At 49.2% G+C, this 25,000-nt stretch overlaps 1 protein-coding gene across 1 annotated transcript; it reads right to left on the bottom strand.

Annotated features, from left to right (window-relative positions):
- Positions 1 to 99: 99 nt before the first annotated feature.
- On the bottom strand, positions 100 to 22,872 carry LOC114485505 (V-set and transmembrane domain-containing protein 4; the record flags this gene model as incomplete). Its single annotated transcript, XM_028487048.2, has 3 exons — positions 22,737 to 22,872; positions 14,427 to 14,825; positions 100 to 168 (listed from the first exon to the last, which is right to left on the bottom strand). Coding segments are annotated over exons 1-3 (523 nt in total), but the record flags the coding sequence as incomplete, so codon positions are not given.
- Between the last annotated feature and the right edge of the window lie 2,128 nt (positions 22,873 to 25,000).

Genomic DNA, 25,000 nt, shown 5'->3' on the forward strand with positions numbered 1-25,000 from the left:
AAAACCATTTGATGTTAGGGCAAAACTAAGAAGTCTATTCCTTTCCTATTATCTAAAAGTGAGGCTGCATCTTATAATAAAGAAATAAGCAATCATTACCTTCAAAAAATGCCCAGGTCTCTTTCTTTTTCTCAAACGATGAATCTTCAGACGCTTTGAGGGAAATCACTGTAAGACAAAAAAGAAATGGCATAGCATGAAGTGGAGTAGCTTATGGACCTGGCCCACCTCAGTCCAAAATAATATCATATGGTATATATGGCACTTACATTTACAAAGTTATTTTCATATTTGCAAAAACCACATTTAATTGTCACAACCCACAAGCCAGGGGAAGGTGCAATGACTTACATATAACAAATAAGAGACCAGAGAGGGGAATTAAGTTGCTGGTACTCAGTCCAGTAGAAGCCTCACTCACCCCAAATACTTGCAAAATAAAGAGTTCCCCAGTGGGAATTCCAAGAACCAAAACATTATTTATTTTACCATTTTAGTGGACATCTTTCCAAAATGTAGTGTTCTTGCCTGGGTATCCCTAGATAGAGAAGCCTGAGGTCATCTGATGACTCAGAGTCAGTGCTCTGAGCACATTCTCCATGTAAGACAGTCACACAGCTGCAAGCATCTGATTTTGAGATTATTTTGTCTGCTTTCAGTCAGTGGTTGAGCACTGAATTCACTGTGCCTGCTTTCAATTGTCAGGGAAACAGAATTGAGTTACACTATGTTAAACCTTGAACATCATACTAAAGAGTCTGAAACCATGGTAAGGTTCCACATACAGGGGTAACATAATCATAGGCAAAAATCAAAAAAATTAACCTGACAGAAAAATGTAAACTGTCAGGAAATGAGAGTATTGCCCAATAGAACTTTCTGAGAAGATGGAAATGTTCTGTGTCTGCAAGGCACATACAGCTGCCACTGGCCACATGTTTTTATTGAGCATGTGAAACGTGGCTTGTCCACATGGGACTAAGAAACTGAATTTGTAACTGTATTTCATTTTAATTAATTTAAATTTAAATAGCTACATTTGGTCAGTGGCTACCACACTGAAGAGCTCTAGAGAAGAGAATCTCTAAGACCCAAATAAAAAGCCAAAGGTGGCTGGAATAAAAATTGAATCAATATGAGAGGTAAGGAATATGGCAAAGATGGTCTGGAACTTTATTTACTGCCCTTCCCACAAACTTTTATATTATTATTGTCATGGATTCCAATTCAGAATTTTCCATCTTTATTTTCTCTAGGCCTTGCACTGGGTATTTCCATTTATCTACCACACAGATCACTAATCTTCTCTTCACCTGTGTCTAACCTGCTGTTAAAGCCATCTCTTAAATTTAAGATTTCATTTATGGATTTTTTCAGTTATAGATCATCCACTTAATTCTTTTTATATATCCTAGCTTTCTGATGAATTTATCCAGCATGTTATCTAATTTTTCAACCATATCAATCACATTATTTTAATGTACATGACTGATATCTTTCACATCTGCATTGCCCATAGGCTTATATTTATTACCCATTTTTTATTTTGATCTTGTCCCTTGATGTGCCTGATAATTTTTTAATTGAATGCCAGATGTCATATGTGGAAAATCATGGAGACTCGAGATAAAATTTTATTTTCCTCGTAGGAAATTAGAGTAGGGGGATGATCACCTAATCCAATGAGGATATGAACTGTTTAGAAGCTGGGTTTCAGTTTTTATAGGATATGGTTTCTCTCTGGTCTGCCTTTACTTCAGGGATGCCCAGTAGAAAGCCGCAAGTATTTATTATAGCGCTTCCAATTTTCATCTCACTGATAGAACTCTGCTCTATCAGAGGCTCTGCTTGCCTCCCAAACAACCTGATTGCCACTTTCTGCATAACTTTTCTCAACAAGCCTGCGTAAGAACAGCTGAATTTCTTAAAGCGACTCTGACAATTGGTCTCATTCACTGCTCTTCTCTGCACTCTATCTATATAGTCCTTCGGGGAATAATTAAGAAAGCTGAAATACATATGCACACAGACAACTGTGTAATTATATAATACAAATATACTTATGAAATATAAATATATAATTAGGAAAGCTGAAATACAGATTTTTTTTTCAGCATTTCTAATTGTTCTCAGAAGGAGGGCTCTGTTCTGTGGGAAAGAACCCCTCTCCCAGCAGAACCTAAATTCCTCAAAACCAGAAGCTGGTCTTCTACCTCAGTATCACCATCTTGGGACACACTGCCTGGCAGCTGGTAGGTGCCCAGTAAATAAATGAATGACCTACTTCTTTCTGACGGCCCCTCAAAGGAAGAAATCTGGACATCCAGGAATGAACTCTTAGTGGACATCTGGTCTTGCGTGTGATATCAGACATGTCAGACAATTCGTCCATCACCTTTCCTGCTTAATTTGCCCCACGCACAGCTCCTGTAATCTGCTCACTGCCAGAGCAACCGATCAGATTCCCCCTTCACGAAATTAAACTAAGAAACAGAGTACATATGGTGGTTGTAGGCCCTGGGGTTGAAAACGCCTGTGGACTCTGGGGTGGGCAGCCGTGTTTGGAAAACAGGAAAGCAAATGGAGCAGAGGGCAGAACCTGCAGGAGGAAGGTGGAGGTGGGAGGACTTGACCTTGATGGCACTCTGGGTACCAAGAGGGTTGACGTGTTATTTGCTGACCTTGCACTGCATGTGCTCCATATCCTTCAACCATCCCCACCTCTCTTCTGAATTAGCTTGAATGGGTTTTCATCTTCAACCAATTAAGCTTAGGCTGGGTTAACCACAGAGTCCTAATGAAGACAATACCGAAATGAGAAAGAAATGGACCTCTGAGGACCGTAGTTTTCGGGAGATCAGGGACGCCCATCATGGTCCAGAGCCTTACTACTCCAAGTGTGGTCCATGGACCAGCAGCATCAGTGTCACCTGGGAGCTTGTCAGAAGTGCAGGATTGCAGGGGACCCAACCCAGATCTACTGGATCAGAATCTGCTTTTAAACCCAGATTCCCTGGATGAATCATAGGCACTTTAAAGTGTGAGATGCACTGATGTACACTGGGTAGAGTTGCCGTTTGCTGGTTATGTAACCTTGGGCAAGTCACTTAACTTCCCACTGCCTGAGTTTTCCCATTTGTTATGCACAGATGATAATAAGCTCAGGGTGAGTGTGAGAACCAGATGGGTTAATATATGTGAAATACCCAGAACAGTGCCTGAGACCTAGTGAGCCATTTTGATCCACAAGGACCTTAGCTCCATAAGACAGGGATTTGGTCTATTTTATTCACTGCTCTAATTCCCACACCTAAATTCTAGCATGGTCCTCACCTATCAGTCCTTTGCCTCAGAATGTGAATCTTCAGTTGTCCAAATGGTCCATAAGAAAGAGTTCCCTGACCTTGTGGCTAAACGTCTGCAACTCAGTCGGGCTGCTACCATTCCAGCAAAGGCCACTCACTACCGTTGGACCATTTTTGATTCATCTTTCATTTTTTAATTTCAGAAGCCGTGGGCCCTTGATTTAGTCCAATTACAATTCCCTTTGCCTTATTTGGGATAGAAGGTAACAAGGTCTCCCCAGTGGACTTATCGAGATGGGTGTTGAAAGAGCCAACAAGCTGGGATTCAAAGCTAAGGGGGCTCTAAGCAAGGAATTCACGGAGGTCCCTCATTTCTCTCCCGTGCAGCTGTTTTATGGGAAAGTGCAGCAACTTTATTTGGCATATGACGATCAGCAACACCAGCCATAATCTTATCTGTTCCTACAAGAAAGAAAAATTTTTACATGAACTCTGCCAGAGCTTTTGAAATTTTCCCAAGGTTCCACGTAGCTATCTTGTTTCAGCTGCTAATCCTGTGCTGTCTCAAAATGAATGCGATGCATTGTCAAGCCACATGTCTGTGTCCACAGACCATGGCCAATGCCCTGCTCAAGGTGGCCTCTGTCTTGCCGCATGCTCTGAGCCCAGCCTCTCAGCCAAGAGCTAATGCGGGGGTGGGCAGTGGGCACCCCCTTGGGAAGGTTCATTACTCCAGCTGCTGGGAGCGATGCCAGCCCTGCTTCCCGGGCAGCCTTGCCTCTTCCATCCTTCCTGCATCCAGAGGTCCCGTGAGGGAGGGCGGTACCAGGACCACCTCCTCCCACAGGGTGTGGGGCCTGGGAGGAGGGTAGTGCAACTGATCAGAGAAGCAGAAGGAAGCCCAGTCTGGCCTCAGCACCAAACCACTCCTCTCAATACAGCTTTATCAGAAAGTGGGCATTTTGATTTCTGACTCCTGTGCACATTCATCAATCGGTCTGGGCCACAGTATAAAAGGAGAGTAAAGAGCACTCAAAAGCTAAGTCATCAACTGACCTATTGACTGCTTTGTAATTTCCTGGGGACCCCAGTGCCCAGTGCGCAGAGCCTGGCTGACCTTCTTGTGAGGTGGTGGCCCGGATAACTGAGCAGCCGGCTGTCCTGGGTCCCTCCCCAGGAGAGCAGAATCCGATGAAATCTAAGAAGGGGTGGGGTGTGAGAGCCACCACGTCTCGGGCCTCTGGGAAGAACCGGTTGAAAGTGCTGCAGGATCAAACAGTCTGGAAGAACACAGCCCAGAGGCACCGAGACAAAACGATCCTATCAGCCTCATGTCTGGAGGAAGCAGGTTGGAAAGAAAGAATCTTAGTCAAGTCCCCTTTGCTGGGACCTGCGGGGAAACCATCACTCAGAGAGGTGTGAAAACTGAGAACCTTGATTTCTGACTTGGACAGACCGTCCCACCGACTCCCCTGGGGAGGGCATGTTTCACAGGCTGTGGCAGACCGTGTCGCCTCAGTTCACGCCAAGACCCTGTGACAATGCCCTCTGGCTGAGGGACCTCCTGTTTCCTTCCTGGTCTCCTGTTCACCGATGATACAGAGCATTTACCTGAGCCTGCGTTGAAGGACTGACCCCCGTCATCCAGCGAACAGATGGCTCATGATATTTAGAGGCCCTGGGAAGGCTCCCCTTCTCCCAGTATTCTTTCCTGCCTGCTCACCTATGCCTCCAGTTCCTTTAACAAAGAATCCTATAATTAAAGGAGCTTAAATTGCAACCATGGGTTACACACAAAGTAGGGTGCACCTTTCTGACACAGAACACCTTCCGGAAGGCAGAGGTTGATGGAGAGGAATGTAGGGAGGGCCCTGGAACAGACAGAGGAGGGAGGAAGCCGCAGGGAGCAGCGGCACGGATGCAGGAAAGACTGGCCCTGAGTCTGACAGACACACCCTCACCTTCCTATTTCTACTACCAGTCAGGCTAGGCTGAAGCATTCTCCAGGATTCTATAACTCCTGATGGTAGAGGGTGTTGCCTTCACCGAGCACCTGAAGACCAAGATTTCTAAAACTTTAGTGTGTGGGAGAATTAATTAGGCCTCTTGTTAAAATGGGGATTCCCAGGCATGACCCCTGAGCTTCTGGTTCAAGGAGTTTGGGGAGGGCCTGGGAATCTGCATGATTAGGGAGGGGAGCACACAGTCATGGAAATTCTGAGGCTTGATGTCCCAGGACCCCACGTGGAGAAGCCCTGTCTCACATACCCCTACTACAGACAGCAGTGGGCACCAAGTCCCAAGAGACATGGGAGAGGGGATTCAGGTCATGAGGAGCCAGATCCTGGGCCTCAATCTCCCATCCAGTCCAGGTTGGGGTCCAGAACTCAGAACTCAACCAATGCTCTTCAATTTAATCAGGGAAAACGAGAGTAACAGCAAAACCTAAGGAATAAGCTTATCACATAAGTGTTGTTTACAAAGGACTCCCAAAGGGCCCCTTAATAACATGTCTCAGAGCAGAGGAATACAAGGTGAAGAACACAGCTTTCAAGAAAGTTATTTTCAAAAGAGCAGACTGTCTATAAGGGCTGATGCATCTCCCCAGGTGGCCGACTCAAACTTGGATACTAGACAGAATTTGAGTCAGAGAGACCTTCCTCCAGTGATTATCTAATATTTCACACCCTCTGTCCCTGCTGAACACATTGCCTTAGAACACATCACTATGCTTTACTCATTTCTCCTGTTCGTTGTCTGCCTCCCCCAGCAGAAGGGAAGTTCCATGCGGGCTGGAATTGCATCTGTTTTCACTTCCTGGAATCCTTCTTGGCCATAACAAGTCATAGTTAATTTGAGCACACAAATGAATGGAATGAATATGATGCTGTATTGGTGGATCAAGGTGTCCCAAAGAAAGCCTGGTGCTGGGACCAACTTATATTGTGGAAGGCTGGGAAGAAAGCCCAAGGCAGGGGACCCTGGCCTACCCAGCACCTTCCTTCCCATGGAAGACCTATCTCAGAAGCAGGGGGAACACGCTAGCTCACCAGGCCTTCAGGGCTGACTTCTCTGCAGTGCTCTAACTTTGTAGCTGCATGCTTTGGGTCTGTCATGATTAACTTTATGGCCTCTGAGTTCTCAGTTTCTAGTAGAATGGAAGCAGGGAGCCCAGAAACCTTAAGCATAAGATGATTAAGCTCTTTTGAGTTGAAAGGAGAGGGGCAGAAGTTTAAGGCCCTGGACCTTGCATGTAGACCTTGCCAATTTGCACCCAGGGCATGTAGAAAGCTGGAGAGTGGACACACCCTCCCTCAGTTTCCTCAGGCAGCATTCTGCACAGATCAATGGGAAAGGAAAATCTCCAAGGACCAGAAGAGGCTGGGGATATGAAATATGCACAAGAAAAGACCCTTAAATAAAATAAAGAGGAGTCAACACTTTTGCTCCAAATTCAAAAATTAATATAGTCAGTTCACTGGCCCTTCTTATTCAATGATCAGATGGTTTCCCAAGGAAAAAACTAAATGTAGCTGTGTCCCCACTATTTATAACTGGGTCAGTGTTCTCAAGAAAGGCAACTACAACCCAGAGAGACACAGAGAACTTCTCTGTTTCTGCTTTCAGAAGTTTGCCTATTGCTTCCTTTCCCCCTTGCCCCTCCAAGACTCAGGCCAAAGGGAGTCTCTCTTGGGGCCTGGGCAAAGCCATATATGTGACTAGGACCTCTGAGTGACCTGCACTGATGGAGCAGCTGATGAGAAACAGAAAAGCTCCAGCTTTGTCTATTTTAAGCCACTCTTTCCTTTGCATTCACTCTAAGACAAATTCTAGAAAACAAAGCAAAAAAGCAAACGAAAAACCATGTTAAACAGACTTCCCATTGTGACAAGGCAGTTAGATAAGAACTTCACATTCTGAGACGGAATCAGCTGCAGAATACAAAGCCCATGTGTATGTCCCCACATAGCAGTTAGGAAATATTAAACCTTAGGGCTTCGTAACGGGCCCGCTCCAGACACAACCCCAGGGTAGATCTATATATTACTCTCTTGCTACCACCTTCCACTCCTTGTTGCCATTAATTACAATGGCATTATACCAAAGAGTTTGGATCACTCATTCAGTCCTTCATCTAAAAAGTTCGTTATGGAGCCCTTCTGTGTACCATGCACTGTGTCAGGCATGTGGGTGCATTTAAGAAGAATCTGGCAGGGTCCCTGGAGTCCAGGTCCCCGGGCAGGGCCACCACGCCAACCTTTCCTCTTATCACTGCCCACCTCAGCCCTTACCAATCACAAATATGCATCCAACTCCATTAAGTTATTTGCAAATCCCTCTTCTCCTTCATCCATATCTTTGCTCCAGCTGTTTCATCTCCTGACACGGCACGGCCCATAGTTGTCACATCCCTCCTCACCCTGTGGTCCCAGCGGAATGCCACACCCTCCAGGTGGCCTTCTCCTATTCCCCAAAGAATGTAACCTTGTCTTCCGCTGACTCCCCTGTACCCGCTTCACTCTCTTGTATGGCCTTTTCATACTCTCTTTCTATTAGCTTTGTCGATAATGTCTACCAAACCTATACCCATATTGACATATGTCTCCTCCTCCAGATTGTGAGGCTGGGGACCCCAGAGGGAGGGGATCAAACCTCCCCACACCTAACTCTCTTTGGGCAAAGCACAGGGACCACAGGCTCATAAACTGGGGCTTCATACATGGTGCTGAGCTTAAATTCCAATCTCTTAAACTCTTCCAAGAACATGGCAGGCGCAAGGAGCGTAGATACAATGAAGAAGTGTTTGAAGTGGTGTTTAAATTACACTCCAGTTGTCAATTTGTTCCTTCTGAGTACAGGACCTGTTGACACTTTAAACATCATGATGTGAGCTTGCTTAATTAAGCAGTAGCACTAAATGTTTCGTTAATCTCATTCCTAATTATCTGTTCCACGTCTCTGGAGAAAAAGGCATTCTTTAATTTCTGCCACTGAAACGTGAAATATCGGTTCCCTGTGGTGGTACTTTCAGATCCAATTATTAAATTCCCTCTAATATTTTGGGGTTAAATAGATAAGAAATTATATTATAATTTCATCTTTGCCCCCAAATACGTTTTAGGGTAAACAGAGTTTTCTATTTGCTTTGTCCACTCCTAACATTTAAAGCTCACTTATACAATCTGAAGTCAAATAACAATTTGGCTTGTTAAAATATGTTGTTTGGGGTTAGACTGAAATATTGTTTAAATTGCAGGAGACAGCCCTTGCAAATTGCTTCTATTATTAGCATTTTCACCGTTGATGAAAACATCTCCATCTGAAAAGATGGAGATTCGATTCTGCTCAGAGTATCAGACTGCTTCTGAGTCAGTGGGTGGCAGAACTGGGCTGAAAAGCCATTGAGGATAATTTTGTACGAGGCCTGGGGAATGGGGAATCCAAGCGGTTGTACCCCTAAGACCAGAAGCTTAAAATGAATGACAATGTCACTCTTGAGAACCCCGGGGGGCTCACACTCCCTGGTGTCAAGGGCCCGTGTGGTGCCCTCAAGCAAAGCACCAAACTGGCCATGTCAGAGCTCAACAACTGTTAGGGACATGTGGCACCCAGGACCGTGCTGCAGCCTGCCCTTGACCGGGAGCCCCAGGGACTCTCAGGCTTCATCCCGGAAACACTCCTGAAGAAAATCCAGGCTTAGGAACTGGTCCAACCTCCCATTCCCACACCCACGCCAGGGCCGTCCTTGCACTTAGAACCCTCCAGGGTCTGCGTGTCCTGGGAGGGACCAGGCCACATCAGTGCCTGAGGAGGACAGGTATGGGGGGGTCACAGGGACATCAAGCAGGATGGAGAAGGCACAAAGGTAGGGAGACCCCCAAAGCTTGGGGAGCAGAGGCAGCAAAGGGAGGTCAAGGGATTACTAAAGAAAGCGGGCACAAAACACAACGGGCAAGTGCCTGGACACGGGGACGTGAGGCCGACAGGGTGAAGGGCGTGTGGAGAGGCAACAAGACCTGCCGTACCAGCTTAGGGAAGACGGCGGGCTTAATTTAAACTGCACGCCTGAGGCATAGCAAGTACCAGTCAGCGCTGAGTGCGGAGAACAAACGCAGGGTCAGACACTACCTCTGTGTCTACAGGGACAGAGTAAAGCGAACTTCAGAAGGTATCACAATTTGCCAAAAAATTGACCACAAGTAGCTATCGGACTGCTTCTGAAACAATGAAAGTGCTTTTGCACCTATAGGAGAGATGTTGGCCCCCTAAAACAGCAAGCCTCAACTCGATTCGAAAGTGATATTGGAATTTACCCCAAAGAGAACAGCTTCTCTCCATGTCTAGGGATGTGTTATGCTCTCAGGATGTGTTAGGACAAAAATCCTTTTTTAAGTTGTTGGACCCGACTACTTAAAAAGCAAAGCTGTTAGTTATTTCTTTTGGCCTAAAGGAACCAAGAACATTTGGAAAACTCTACACTAGTCTATCTATGAAGCCTCCAGCTCAGAAAACCTTGAACATCCCAAGCATAAATAAGGCACCCCTTAGAGAGAGACCCCACTGAGCAGCCTCGTCTCCCTGTTGGAAGTTACCCCGAACCCCTGCTCGCGCTCCCTTTATTTCCATCCTGACTTCCCTGTTCCACCAACTCCAGCCTTGCTCAGCCTGCTCAGTGCTCGGGACAGGGCACTCAGGACCTGACCTCCCCCTATTCTTGGGTTCGGGCAGGGCAGAACCATGCGGTTCACTTCCTCCTATCTCACCTACAGCGAGACCCACCCCTGCATCTCACCTGCTCATGATAAATGAGCCAGAAGCTGTAACCTAGAGATGGTTGTCATCAGAAAGGAGGACACAGGGTTCAGCAGACTGCCAGGATTAAGGTCAATGCACCTCATTCCTGCCTGGAACACTGTGCACCTCTAGATTTCCCACAGATTGACTTTTTGCCCTCCTGGAAAGAAGCTGCTACATCTTCGCTCTGCAGTGCTGCTCTCCTACTGAAAACACTTTGCCTTTTCCAGACCACCAGGGGGCTGACTCAGAGGAGCCCGTTCCAAACACCAAGTCTGCGGCCCCGAATATTGGTGTTTCCCAGGGCTTCACCCTTAGCCCCTGCCCCTTGGGGATCCCCATGGTTTCACCTGCCCGACTCAGAATCAGTTCTCACTGGCCAGATCAGATGGGCGCTTTAGCTCCACATTTCTGCGTACTTACTCGACATCAGTGCAGGATGGCCTCCAGCCACCTCACTCTCAATTCCTCTGTGGCCAGCTCCATCTCTTATGTTCCCTTTGTCAGCCGTGGGCACCGTCCTGCACACGCTGAGTTAGACTCCTGGGTATCATCCCAAAGCTTTCTCCCTTACTTGCACCCAGTTATTAAAAACTTCTTATTTGACCTCCAGTGTCTCTCCATTCCTACTGCCTCACTTCGCATCATTTCAAGCCCGGGCAAATACAAAAGACTCTGCCTCTTCACCCTGCAGTCTGATTCCCCCAAACCCACGTCCCAAGCAGCCAACAGAGGGGTCTGTCAAAAGACTTTAAATGCTTCCCAGGGTTTCCAACTTCCAAGGACTAAAGCAGAGATTCCGCAAAATGCCTGATGATAAAATCATCTAGACTGGATGTTAAATACTCAAATTCCAACACAGACCTAATAGACTAGAATCTCCAGGGCAGATGCTTGGGAATCTGCATGTTAACAATGGCCCTGGAGATTCTTATCATTAGGCAAGGTTGAGAATACTGGCCTACAAAATCAAGGGTAAATTCCTTAATATTCAGTACAGGCCCCTCCACTATCAGCCCTGCCTGCCTCCCCTCGATACCCACTGCCGGCCCGACCCTCCAGTGCAGGCTCCAGCAGTCCTGACCCACGGCTGTAGGGCCCTCCACCCACTGATTTACCATCCCCTCTGGCTCCATGCCCCACGTAAACAGCCAGTGTCCGCTCAAGCAATGCCGCCTGCCTCATCCTTAGCGGCCCTCCTGTGCGTGTGCGCAATGTTCCATGCACACCTTTATCACTGTATCTGACTCCAGGACATCGTATCTGTTTCTGTATCTGCCACCCTCTAAACAGATCCACCCCTGTGTCCCCAAGTTTCCAGCAGAGCAGATGCGCCATAAAATAAATGCCCACTGAGTGAGAGATAAATGAATCTCCCGAGCACTGCGGAACACTGTAGTCCATATTATTTTCCAATGCAATGTCTTCTCTGAGCCCAGCAAAGCTTCCTCAGCTGAACTGATCATCTCTCTGAAGGCTGCCACTCATTTCCTCATCATGTTTTGCTACTCTTCTCTAGATTGAATCTATCTTTCTGAAAATGAGGTTTCCCCAAACGGACGGTGTAGTCCACATTAGTGTCTCCTCAGCACAGTACACATGACACAACCAACTTCCTTCTCAGGGACACCCGGCCAACTTACTATATGAGGATGGAAATAACACAGGCTGTTCCTGCTGCCATATCACCCTGCAGATGCGCATCTAATTCACCACCGACATCACCAAAGTCCCTCCACAGAGAGCCTCCCGTTGACTCTCCAACACTGCCTGCGATTCGTTTTCCCCAAATGTATCACTCTGCCATTTTCCAAACTGAATCTCATTCTGTTATTTCCTGCTTGTATTTCTTACCTCCCTGGATTCCCTTTTCATTATGTTTTACTCCTTGCTGATGTTAAGAACTTCCCAATTTTGTACTTTCTGTAAAGTTCATTAAGGTGATGTGTGCCCCCTTTTCAATGTCATTGATAAAACAATTAAATGAAATCAAACCTAACATCAACCCTCCTGGAAACCACTCCAGAGGGTTCCAACACCATGTGTCACTTCGGGCTTTTGGATCCATGTCCTCTGCAGGCAGGGCTTCTGGCTCAGTGAAATGGTCACATGGCATAAGCAATTGAAGAAACTGTGTAATATTCCTTGCCCTTCCTTCTACCTCTGTGTGATAAAAATGACACTAAGTTCACGTGGTATGACAGGTTCTCTAAAATAAACCAAGCATGACTCCATTGTCACCCAGAGGATCACAGATTTTCTTTCTTCATTATTTATCATATTGTTTGGTACCAACAACCCTGAAGTCAGGAGCTCTCCCCACCCACGATCTCATACATATGCGGTTTCCAGACAAACCCCAATTTACTACTTCCCCATTCTTCAAAATCCCCAATTCTCCATCATATTTTAATAATTTGCACAGTTAAAACATAAAATGGCACCTTATGCTTTGTCCCAAATTAATAGAGCCTATATTTTTTTAGCCCCATACTTTCAGAGGTGTCTTCAGGAAAAAAGTCATGACAAATTCATTTATTAACATAGTTTTTTTTCCCAGTAATTGCTACTTTTTTTTTTTTTTCACCCCACACACACACATGCTCAAGGACTTACTCTGATTTGAGGGAAACTCAAAAACACACAGAGTAAAATAAAGCAAGTAACACTGCAATTATGGGGGAAAATTGTTGTTTGGTCTGTTCTTAAATTTCTGTTCCAGTTTCTCATTTTGCATGACACTGGTAAAGCACTCTGCAAGCACGTGGCTAACGAGCTGGACTTCGTCAGGAGCCAGAATCTCAGGGACCAGCAGGGATGTGACAGGCTGCAGTTTACACACAATTCCCTGGACACACCTTGTAACTCCACCCCTTCCTCTTCCATTCAGAAGAGCAAATCAAAGTACCAGAAGTGGGGAAAAGAGATTAGTTCCACTGAAGTCTTAAGAACCACCTCAGGTTTTTTCAGCACGTACCCAAATAAATGTTCTAGAAAGAACCCAGCTTCATTCACTGAAAGTAGACGCACATGGAATAACGGACTTGATGACAGCACTCACTTGAATGTAGGAAATCTTTTTATCTATTCTAACTGGCAGAGCAGTCGTCACTGCCGAGAGATTTACTACACGGCTCCGGAATACACCCAGACATAAAAATTAAAAGGGCATACATAAGATCTTATATTTCAGAGCCAAGTAATAACCAGAGTGGATTCCCTCCTTAGCCTGTGGTCATCCGATGTATTTTTCTATTTTCTGTGCCAAAATACATATTTATATTAATAGTCATTTGTTTTCTTGAATTAATTTGCTTAAGGAGAAAAAGTGCACAACATTTCAGATGATATATCATTCCATGCTTAAGAACATTAAAATAAGCAAACTCCAAAGACAAATAAAATTGGACTATCCATGTAAATTATTTACTTTAACATATAGGATATTAAAAATGCCTATTCACAACTGAGTTTTATCCCTTCAACAACATCACTAATGCCTTTAATATTATATGACATGTATACAGCAAAATTAGATTCTTTTTCACACTTGGGATCATCAGCTTTACTCTGTGATTCTCTTGATCTTCTACCAGACCAAATTCAGGTTCCAAGCACTCAAAGATGTAATTTTAGTACACAGTAGCCAGTCTTATTAAAATTGTGAGAGGTGTCTTCTTGAATGGAACATCAGTGGCAAAAACTGAGAGCCCTCAAATACGGAACTTGGTAGCTAAGATGTTCCAGAACGCAGCCCACGCCTCCTATCTGTCTCCAGGAAGGGAGGGCCACCTCTGGTCCCTTGCCCACTTTCGGATGAATTTCTCAGTGAGCTGTTGCCGGAGGCTTACATCGGTTCCTCTGGGCAATGGGTCAGAGCCACTCAGGCTGCCCTGCTCTGAGGCCTGGCAACTCACGTCAGGCATCAGGACCCCCCAATGCGGGCCTCCTCCCATAGGTGCCCGGCACCCTGCCAGGCAAAGCGATCAAGGCTGTGCAGACCTGAGCTGGAGGCAAAGAACACAGCAAGACCAATCTTTCAGCTGCAAAACAGGTTTTGGCCAGCGGTGGGTTGGGTGGCATGGGGCCAGACACTTGCCCCTTTCTGTTCAGCCTTCCACGCCTATAATACAATGCAGCCACAGCATCCATGTAAAGATCTATCCTCATTCCCATGGCCTGCCTCATATGGCTTGGCTCTTAGAGGCCAAAAAGATATGTTCTAGCTCAGGAGAGCCATCCTGGAGGCCACTGCCTGGCCAGCTGGAGGGAGGACCACTGACCTGTCACCCTACCACTCTCCCCAGAGAGTGGACGCACCCTTACCTCTCATTTCTGTCCCCGAGGAGCCATTGGACCAAGCTGTCCACTTATTCCTGTGCTTGCTGATTTCCTGGACTTTGCAGACGTAATGCCCTTGATCGGCTGGCCGGAGGGTCAAGACGGAGAGGGTGTAGAGCACCCCGCGCCGCTCCTCAAGGAGGCGCAGCCTCTGACGGTAGGCGCTGCGGCTGAAATTCCCATAGTACTGCACCACCCGGAGCTTGGTCATCTTAACCATCAGGGCCTCCTGGGAGTCCGGGCGCGCAAAGAACCAGCGCACGGCCAGCAAGCTGTCCTTCCGCCTCTTCTGGGAGACGTGGCAGAGAAGAGTAGCATTTTCCCCCTCCAGGTAGTCAACCACGGGCCCCGGGGACACAGTGACATTGAGGGCCCCACAGACCTCTGCAGAGAAAAAAGGAAAAAAGAAAATGAGGAAGGCCACCGCCTTTCCCCAGGTGAACACACATGGCGTCTTCTCTCCAGGAGCCAGGTTGGTCTGCATGGCCAGAGAGGTGGGCCGCCCCCATCCCCTCTATGCTCACTCCGCCTTCTCGGAAGAGCCCTCCTTGGGGTGTGGAGTGTGCCTCTGTGGGCACCCATGTCCTCATCTATGAGATGATCCCAGCCAAGCGGGATGCCATGGACCACCTGGCCCAGACGTATTTTTTTTTATTTTAATTAGTTGCTGACATTTAGAATTCAGGAGATATCATATAAAGATTTGGATTTGGGGAAGCTCTCAAAAATTTCCAGCTCACATCCAATCCTCCCTCCCCATCTACCTCCCAAGGCCTGCTTCCATCAGTTTCATCACCTCCCTGAATGGAAACTGCTGTAGCCCCTTTCCCTGTCTCAGGTATTTCAACTGTAACCAAGGCAGATTATCAGTACTGGTCAGGCGGGTGTTAAACTAGTACCAGGGAGCTGAAATGACAGGGGTGTCTCAGTTTCTTGCTCCAAGTCTCTTAGGACCAGGATCCATGGTCAAGGAGTTGAAGTGCAAGAATAAAGAATGAATGAGCCCAGGAGCAGGGAGGAGTGCCAGACTCTCCCGGCAATCCAAAAGACGCTCCAGGATTCCAGGCCCAGGACGCTACTTCCTGTCCTTTGGCTTCTTAGTTAGGGCTGCCCCTCCTAGCCGCCATTCTGCCCCAAGCTGACTTTTGAGAGTGCCACTCCCTGGTCACCCAAGATCATCCAGCCTAGCCGCCCTCACAGAGGCCTTCTCCCAGGAGACGCGCTGCATGGCATCTGCAAGGATTGTGCAGTGTGGTGGTGCAGCCCCAGAGCTCACGGTCGGGGGAACCTCTCCCTGGCAGGCAGAGCCCAGAAAGGGACAGGATGCCCAAAGCTTCCTTCTGTCCAAGCTGGGCCGTCTTCTCACCAGGTCCCACATCATCACCCCTGTGCTGCCCAGCACACGACTCCGGGAAGCACCATTCCCTGCCCACTCCAGTGCTTGAGCAGGTGCCCCCAAGGTCATCCCAAATTACAAATGGCCCCCAAACACCGCCTTCTGGTCACATGAATGGACTTGGGCCCTGATGGCAGAGTCACCCAAAGCTTTGAACTCTGGTCAGTGCTGCAGGTAAGCAAGGAGGAAGGATGAAAAAGAGAGCAAAGATTTGGACCTTCTACCGTGAAGAGGCTGTGAGTCAACAAGGTGAGGCCCTGTGTGTGTTGGGGTAGTGGTTATTGGCGGGGAGTGTGACCTACAAAGTATCCTTCATTGTAAAAACCCAGGCAATAAGCTCATCCTTATGTATGGTTTCCGCTATTGATTTACTAAACACCTTGAGAGATATGACTTGAGGGTTAATTTCATTTCATTTTCTTTCTCATCTCTTAAAAGCCAGGCCACCAGGACACTCCAGGATACTCCAAGATCCTTAACTTAATCACACCCATGAAGCACCTTTTGCCATACAAGGTGACATTCATAGCTCCAGGGATGAGGACGCAGACATCTTTGGGGGTCATTCAGCTCACTGCACTGTGATAGTCTTTTGTCACCATAAGAAAAAAAAGATGGAAGTGAATTCAGAAGAAAAAGGTTGATGCTTGGCTGGACTCAGCTCTTTGTGGACAAGAACGAGGTCTTCTAGGTCTACAGTGACAAAGGACAAAACCGCCCAGGGAGATACTCGGGGGATGCAGATCAACAGGTAACCAAGGAAGGCACACGCTCCCGAGTAACAATCTCACTGTCCACACAAGTCACTCACGCAGGACAAAAAGAGGAGGAACCGCCCTTACCATGTCCCCGCACCTCACTCACCCGGCCCCCACCCTGCCCACACACCATGTTAAATTAGCCCAAAAGCATTTTCCCCGAATGCCAGGATCCAGGCTGAAGTCCACACGGGTCCCACAGCAGGAGTTCCCTGGTGAGTGGCCACACAGCCGGGAACACCAGGCTGACCCCACTCCACTAGCTGCCTGGGGGTTCAGCAGGCCGAGAGCAGCAGAGATGGAGCAGCTGGCTTCCAGAACTGAAGTCCCGCTCTGCCCGCCCCCGAGGGCTCCCCACTGGAGGCAAGGAGAGCTGGGGAAGGCAGGAAATTGAAACAATATGGATGGGATGAGAGCACAGCCAGGACCCCACACCCTAGTCTCCTCCTATTAATGCTGCATGAAGGAGGGATTATTTATAGTGACTGAAACCAGGAGAATGTGCCAAGTGCTCCAGTCCCCATGAGAGGCCAGATTCCATCCTAGAGGCAAACTAGTAACTCTTCCTCTTCTGCAGCTCAGGCCGAGTCAGCAGCTCCCAGGAAAGGGAAGGGACTGAACTATCTTCCCCTGATGAACACTCGTTCTTTCTTTACCAGTGTGCCTCTCTGCCTTCAGTTAGCCCCATACTCTCTTACAAATGGCCCAGGCACATTTCTCCCACTGACGTGCCCTTGTTACGGGCTGAATGGCATCCCCTGCAAATTCCTGTACTGAAGCCCGAATCCCCAGGACCTCTGAATGGGACTGCATTGGAGAGAAAGCCTTTAGAGAGATGACTAAGTTAAAATGAGGCTCATAGGGTGTACCCCAATCCAACATGACTGGTGTCCTTATAATGAGGGGAGATTAGGACGCAGACACAGACAGAGGAAAGACCATGTGAAGACACAGGGAGAAGACAGCCATCTATAGGCCAAGTAAAGAGACCTCAGAAGACACCAACCCTGCAGACACCTTGACCTCAGACTTCTGGCCTCCAGAATTGGGAGAAACAAAATTCTGTTGTTGAAGCCCCCTGTCTGTGGCACTTTGTGATAGCAGCCCTAGCGAACCAATACAACCTTGCTCTCAGGAAGGTTCATTTCAGGCCTAGTACTACCGCCAGCCCGAATATTTACACCCGCTTTCAATGAGAGCTTATGGGGGTGGGACTGAAACGATGATGCTCACAGGCTCCTCGGCGGCATTAAGCTTTGCTAGGAGACACAGGCTCTCGGGTTGTGTGGATCCCTGTGCCTGCAATGACCTTTCTCAGAAAGCTGGTGCCCCAGCTAATGCCCTCCCCTTGACACTGGAAATGACTACCTTAAGCCCAGGGAACACAACTCAGCTCTCAGGCACGCAGCTGTGGGAAGTGGCATTGCTTGAGGGAGGGGAGAAAATGCAGATAGAGGACCCAGTGCTTGTCCAATGTTAGCTGAGCTGGATGTTTAAATACTAGGAGAGAGCATCACACAGCTTCTGCCCCATGGCAGTCATCAGGCTGCAGAGGGGCCAAGAGGCAGGCAGTGGAAGCAGGCTGACTAGAGTGAGGGGCCGGGGCCGGGGGGGTTCAGGCCTTTCCCTTCTGGGTCTCCACACCTTGCAGGGCAGAGGGGCAAGGCAAGCAAACATGGGCCAAGCCAAGTACAAGACAGGGGAGGTGGGGTGTCACTAGACCCTCTGACACCAGGTAAGGTAAGGGAGCAGCCCAGGCCAGGGCAGAGTCTCCCCTCTCCTGGCCAAGGAGGGAGAAGCATCGAAGTCATTCTAGGCTGGAGAATTTAATTTCTTGCCTTCTGACCCTGCATTGCAGGGAAATGAGGTGGGAGGTAGATCCCCCGCCCCCATCTCTTGGCCACCCCGACATTCAGTGCTCCGCTTCCTCCAGCTTACACCCCAGCTTATGCTTTGCTCACTTAATCACTCAACAAATAGTTGCTGAGAAATGCCATGTGCCAGACACTGTGAGAAGAAGACACATCCCTAACCTCGCAGAGCTGAGAGTCCAGTGGGCTAGGCACTGGTCATCAGGAAAAAGACACAGGAGAATGTGACTACCAACAGCAACTACATGCTACAGAGAAAAGGTGCGGGGCTTATGAAAATCAGGGTGAGAGACTTCCCTGGTGGCGCAGTGGTTAAGAATCCGCCTGCCAATGCAGGGAACACGGGTTAGAGCCCTGGTCGGGGAAGATCCCACATGCCGCGGAGCAACTAAGCCTGTGTGCCACAACTACTGAGCCTGTGCTCTACTCTACAGCCCGCGAGCCACAACTACTGAGCCCACGTGCCACGACTACTGAAGCCCACGTGCCTAGAGAGCCCATGCTCCGCAACAAGAGAAGCCGCCGCAATGAGAAGCCCGCAACCCACAACGAAGAGTAGCCCCTACCGGCCGCGACTGGAGAAAGCCCGTGTGCAGCAACAAAGACCCAATGCAGCAAAAAATAAATAAATAAATTTATTAAAAAAAAAAAAATCAGGGTGAGATTCTGATCTCTGCTTGTCAGGGAGGAAAGAGACCCTGGAGAAGTGACCGTGAGCTGAAGGCTGAGGTAGAATTCATGACATAAATTCAGGGCAGCAGTGAAGAAATGATCTTCCTGGAAGACGATTCTACCTGTGCAAAGGCCCTGAGGCAGGAGGAACAGGGTGCAGGCTGGAAATGCAAAGATCCGTGTCCTCCAGTGAAGTGCACCACACCGTTGCCCAGGCAGCCACCTGTGTTTGCAGACTGACCTCAGGAGGGGCCGTTGCACCTCAATCAGGGCCCCCGAGACCAGTTCTTAAAGGAGGAATATGACAACATGGGCAGGAAAGAGACTGACCCAAAACAGAGGGTTGGGACTCCTGCTGCAGAGAACCATAATCCTTCAACAAGCACATGCTCCATGACTTGGTAGGTGGGTGTGCCCTGCCCCACCGTGGGCTGGGCGCTAGGATGCTCAAGGCCCAGAGCCTTCCCAGTGGTGTAGCGGAGCTAGGCAGAGAGCCAGGGGTTGGAATCCAACAAAGTCGGGCTAGAACCCTGGTTCTATTAGGAGTGAGGTCCTCAGAGCCTCAGTTTCCTCAACGCAAAAAGAGGAAGATGATGGCTTGCGTGGTGGGTTTAAGGCTCCAACAAGAAAGCACCTTGAAAATATCGATAAAATTTGCACTCCCTGAGGGCGCAACAGGTGGAGATAACAGAAAGCGACACGCACAGTGACCTGTAAGCAGGATGGGCTTCTTGTGGGCATGATCTGCAGTCACACACGGCCCTATGCTTGGAGGGCCCCCACTTGATTTAATCTCTGCTGTTGCTGTCTTAAAAGCTTAATAATTTTTAAATGAGGGGCCCCACATTTCCATTTTGCACTGGATCCCACAAATTATGTAGCTGGTTCTGCCTGTAAGTGAACATTAAGTTCCTGTGGATAAGATTTATGGGGTCTAATCCTCTTGTCCCCATTTGGATAATGTTGTGAAAAGGACTAAAGCTCAGAAAACAGCCTAAAAGGACATCAGTGTAGCCCAACAGTACACAACCAATTCATGCAGTACTCAACCTCCCCCTCTCCCTCCGTCACTCTCTCTCTTCCTCTCACACTCATCATGAAGTGAGAAATAGCAACTTACAGGTGCAGGGGAGTGTATAGAACTTCTAACAAAAACAAGGCACCTGCCTCACCTGGGACACAGAGGTGGCAAGGCTGAGGCCCCTCTGTTCCGACCTGGCTAGAGATGCGCTAGTGGCTCTGTGCTCCACACTTCTTCTCTGTCCTGAACAGACTGCCCCCCATGCTTGCAGGGAGCCAGGAGCTCCTGGCTCCCTGAATGCAAATTGTGTGTTCCAGTCGGCAGTGCAAATCTCATTCTTATTAAAAGGACAGTCTGAATTCATGACAAATAAATCTCTGAAAGAAATACAATTGTATTACTTAAAAACCCATGGCACTAGAAGCCAGTATTTACCGAGCACCGAGCAGAGACCCAGTCTATAGGGTAGGTAATGTGTTCATATTAAGGCGGTCCTGTCACCTTAAAATAGCTCTCACCCAGGACAAACACATGGCCTTGACCAAAGATGAACGCTAACATTTGCTGGGTGTGACCTCTAGACCAAGTACTGTTCTAAGCACTGTAGATGTATTTTCTCAATTTATCCTCATAGTATGTTTATCCCCATTTTTAGACAAGAGGGCTGAGGCCCAGAGAGGCTAAGCCACTTACTCAAGCTCACACAGAACATGGCAGAGCTGGAATTAGCACCTAGGCCATCTGGCATCAGAGACAACACTCACTCACCAATCTGGACCACAGCACGGCTTTTAGTAAATATTTGCCCCTCGCTTTGCTTTTCTGTAAAATGATAGGTGGGACTAGGTAACCCCTAAGGTCCCGCTTCTCCCCACAATGGGGAGGTAGAAAAGTGCACCAGTTAAGAGTCCAGACTTATGTATAAAGTGGTTCTGCCAGGCTCTCTCTTGAGGGGGATCATGACGAGGGATTGTGGGTGAAAAATTTAGAAGAGAGACAGGCACACGGTGAGTGCTGCACTAGCAGGGGCTGTCATCATTACACAGCCTTAGGCACAGCCAGGGTGGACTCTAAAGGTTCTCTAATTCCAGCTCTCTAGGCTCCTGAGGTCTCCTGGAAACATGAGAATGTCTTTGACCCCCCAAAAAGCCCCTCTCTGGGGACACCCTCTCTGACAGCACCTGCAATTAAGAAGGTGGTCGTGGAGCACAGGGGACAAAGATCCCTGTGCCTCCTGTATCTCACTGGCTGCTGGCCACTAGAGCTGCCCTGGCCCAACCATCTCAGTCAAACCTCCAGTAACTGTCAGCCAAGACAGTGACAACTGTGAAAGGAACATTTTCCACAGGGTCGATTTCAAGTTCACTGGAAACTCCACTGCACTGGTAGCCAGGGGACAATGGGTAAATTTCTTCCCACTGTGATCCAAGTTCCTCCCCACTAAAACTCTGATCTATGCTGGCTCAAATGCCAGCTCCACCATTTGGTAGCTGGGCCACCCTTGGAAAATTACTTAACTCTACGCATCAGCTCCCTTACTTAACAAAACACCAGCAACACAGCCTAGCCAGGCCTCCTGCATTCAAATCCCAGCTCCACCACGTATAAGCCTTGTGACTTAAAGCAAGTCAACTCATGGACCTGGCCTCAGTTTCCTCATCTATAAAATGGGGGTAATAATAATAGCACCTCCCTCAGAGGCAAGCTTAACTGAGTTAATGTTTGCAAAGCACTTGGATATATATATTTACTCTCGTCATTATTACTTTGAGGCACTGTCATGATTATATGAGATAACTGTAGCTCCCAATGGCCACCCAGGAAATGTGAGTGCCATCGATATATTTATTATTACTATTATTCTAGCCAGCACAGCCCTTTCAGCCTTGAGAAATAAGGAGAGAAAATTCTTCGGCAAATTAGAAGTGGGAGCAGAAACCCCAAATGAAAGTTAGGAATGCGGGTAGGGGCTGCCCCTAAAGCACGGTGGTTTGGAAAAGGGTAAAGGGCCCGCGGCTCCAGGCAGCCGCGGATCCCCTATCTCCCCAGGCCTGGTCATCATGAAACGCCCGCGAACAAGTCCTCAGACCCCAACCGCCAGCGGCGCAGATCCGGCCCCTTCGGACCGGGTCCTCCGAGGAACTCTCCAAAGAGAGTTAAAGGGAAGTTGCTGCCCACACTAACCTGCCAACAGCTGTCGGTGCTGCCTGTTGGGAAGAAAACAGAAAACAAACCAAAACTAGGGCTCGCACGGTTCTGCTCGCATCTTCCACTTGGAGGCCTGGCCCCTGGAAGGGAACAGGGCTGCGGAGGGTCTCCGCGGAGCGCTGGGGTCCCGGCCGGGCGGGGAGCGAGGAAGGGGCGGCAGCATCCCCGACCCTTGGGAGGCGCCGCTGTGCTCCGCCGCCTGGACAACCAGACCCGGGCCCACGGACGCCGACGGGGACCAGGAGGGGACAGCCCAGAGGCGGCAGGGCCTCCCGGCCAGGCCCAAGCCCCGAGCTCCGGGCTCCCCGGCGCCGGCCGCCCTCGCCCCACCCGAGGGGTCCCCGAGGCGCCCGGTCCCAACGCGCTTACCCGGGGCCGGAGCCCGCGCCAGCAGCACGGCCGCCGCCAGCGCCAGGAGCCGCATCTCCCCGCCGCGCCCGGCGCTGTGACGCGGGAGCAGCGCCGCCGCCTGCCCGCCACCACAACCAACCCCCACACGCCCCCCCGCACCGACCCCGCCGCCGCGCAGCCCGCCCCGCGCCCGCCCTCGGCTCGGCCCCGGCCCCCGCCCCCGCCCCCGCCCCCGCCCCTCGGGCCGCCTGTCCCCGCCGGGCCAGGGCTTCTGGGCGCCCCGAGCGGCGCAGGGCGGAGGCGCGAGCCGCCGCCGGCGATCCTCTCTGTGATCTGTGGGCGGCTCATTTCACCACCCCCATTTCACAGATGCGAAAACTGAGGTTCCTGGAGGCCGTGGCTCAGACACAGGACATACTAGATGCAATGACATTGGAGGTCACTTTGCATTACAGGTCAGTTATTGCTAAGGGGAGGGTGTCTTGGAGGTTGGGCAGAGGGTGGGGGGGCGACTCCCAAATGCTGGGGCTTCCCTGACCTAAGGCTAACCTGCTGCCCAGGGAAACTCTTGCAGTCGCTCCACAGAGACCTTTGGGAGCCAAGGAGCAGCTGAATTTGGATGCGGGTGGGAGGGTATCAAGGACGGGGACGCTTGGAAAATTGAGACGGTCCACACAGATAGGTTCAGAGTGTGTGGACACTATAAACAATGATGGCTGCTTAGGGTGCCCTCAGCCACAGACCTGGGCTAGATACTTTGCACCATGTCACTAAATCCCGACACTGTGAGACCCTGGGACAGCTTTTCAATCTCCATGTGCCTCAGTTTCCTCCACCTGTACAATGGGAAAATTGGCATGTCCCTCATTGGGTGTTGAAGAAGATCAAGTAAGACATTTCCAGTTAAGGCACTGCACCTGGCCCCTGGCCTGTGAATGTCACCTATCTTTACTCTTATTATTACAGATAAGGAAGCAGAGGCAGAGAGATGAAAGGGCTGATCCTTGCCAGGATGTGATGACAAGGCCATTCAGCCCAGATCACTCTGAGCCAATGGTCTTTTCACCGTGCTTCTAAATTTGGGGCCTGAGCCTGACTGATGTGCTAATCCAGCATCTCTACAGCAAAGAACGTGTGTATTAGGTATGTTTTGTGCGTGTCTCTCAGGGGAGGGCTCTGTGGGGTTCCAGAAAAGGTGGGCCCTAATTGGGACTGGGGTCCCTGGAAGAGGAAGAGAACATGGCACCCTCTCCTTCTCTCTAAAAGCAGTGAATGGGGGCGGGGAAGGCATGGAGACAGAGGTGGTGCTGCCCACTGGTGCTCAGCCCCAGGGCACGTCCCAGAGGAGACGTCCACCCTGCAGCCCAGGCCAGTGGGTGTACAGCCCTTGTGATCTCTTCAAATGCCAGGTACTCCCTGGGGTCCAGGGTTTCCCTAGGGCTCTTCTAGCTGGGGACCCTCACAAGGAGCAGGGCCCTGCAGGGACTGGGCTGACTGTCCAGACAGTCTGACTGGAGGGAGCAGCCCCACCTCTCGCCACCAGGTGGGTGATGGAACTGGGGAGCCAACTGGGAACTGGCTGCAAGGCTGCTGGGTCTGATGCCGAGGACAAGAAGTGAGGGCAAGAACGGATGTCGAGCTGGATCCTACAGCCCAGGAATGCACACATTTCTGGGAGACTTCCAGACCAGAGCTTGGAAACCACTTTGCATGTGTGAGCACCTAAGCCTCACACCCCATCCCTGTGAGGTCCCAGGCTCCAATTTATGGGTTACTAAGCTCAGGCTCAAAGAGGACTGGAGACCTGTCCAGGGCTCTTGGGCCACAGAGTATCTGGAGAGGGAACTTGGATTCTGACTATGGAAGCCAGCTCTTGGTGAGACAGGGGAGAGGATGCCAGAGGAGGAGCGCTGGTTCTGAAAGTCAACCAGCATCCCACCCTGGGTACCACTTGTGGGTCCTTGGGCAACATAACCTCTCTGAACCTCATTGTCCAGATGAAGGTGACACATGTAAAATGGCATGTCAGCATGACTGCACATGGGCAGGGCGCTAAGGAAGCGGCAGGACTGTTTGGTGTCCTCCATGACCTCCCACCTCAACCTTTGTGCTTGCTATTTACTCCCCATTGGTGGAAAGTAGAAAGGGCCCTTTACACAGGTCAGTCACATTTAAAGGAGCCAATTTTTGCTTTGGTCATTGTATCACTTTTTTTTTAAGGCTTTTTTTTGTTTTGATGTGGACCATTTTTTTAGTCTTTATTGAATTTGTTACAATATTGC

Source organism: Physeter macrocephalus, unplaced genomic scaffold, assembly GCF_002837175.3.
Source record: "Physeter macrocephalus isolate SW-GA unplaced genomic scaffold, ASM283717v5 random_1556, whole genome shotgun sequence".
NCBI classification, from domain to species: Eukaryota; Metazoa; Chordata; class Mammalia; order Artiodactyla; family Physeteridae; genus Physeter; species Physeter macrocephalus.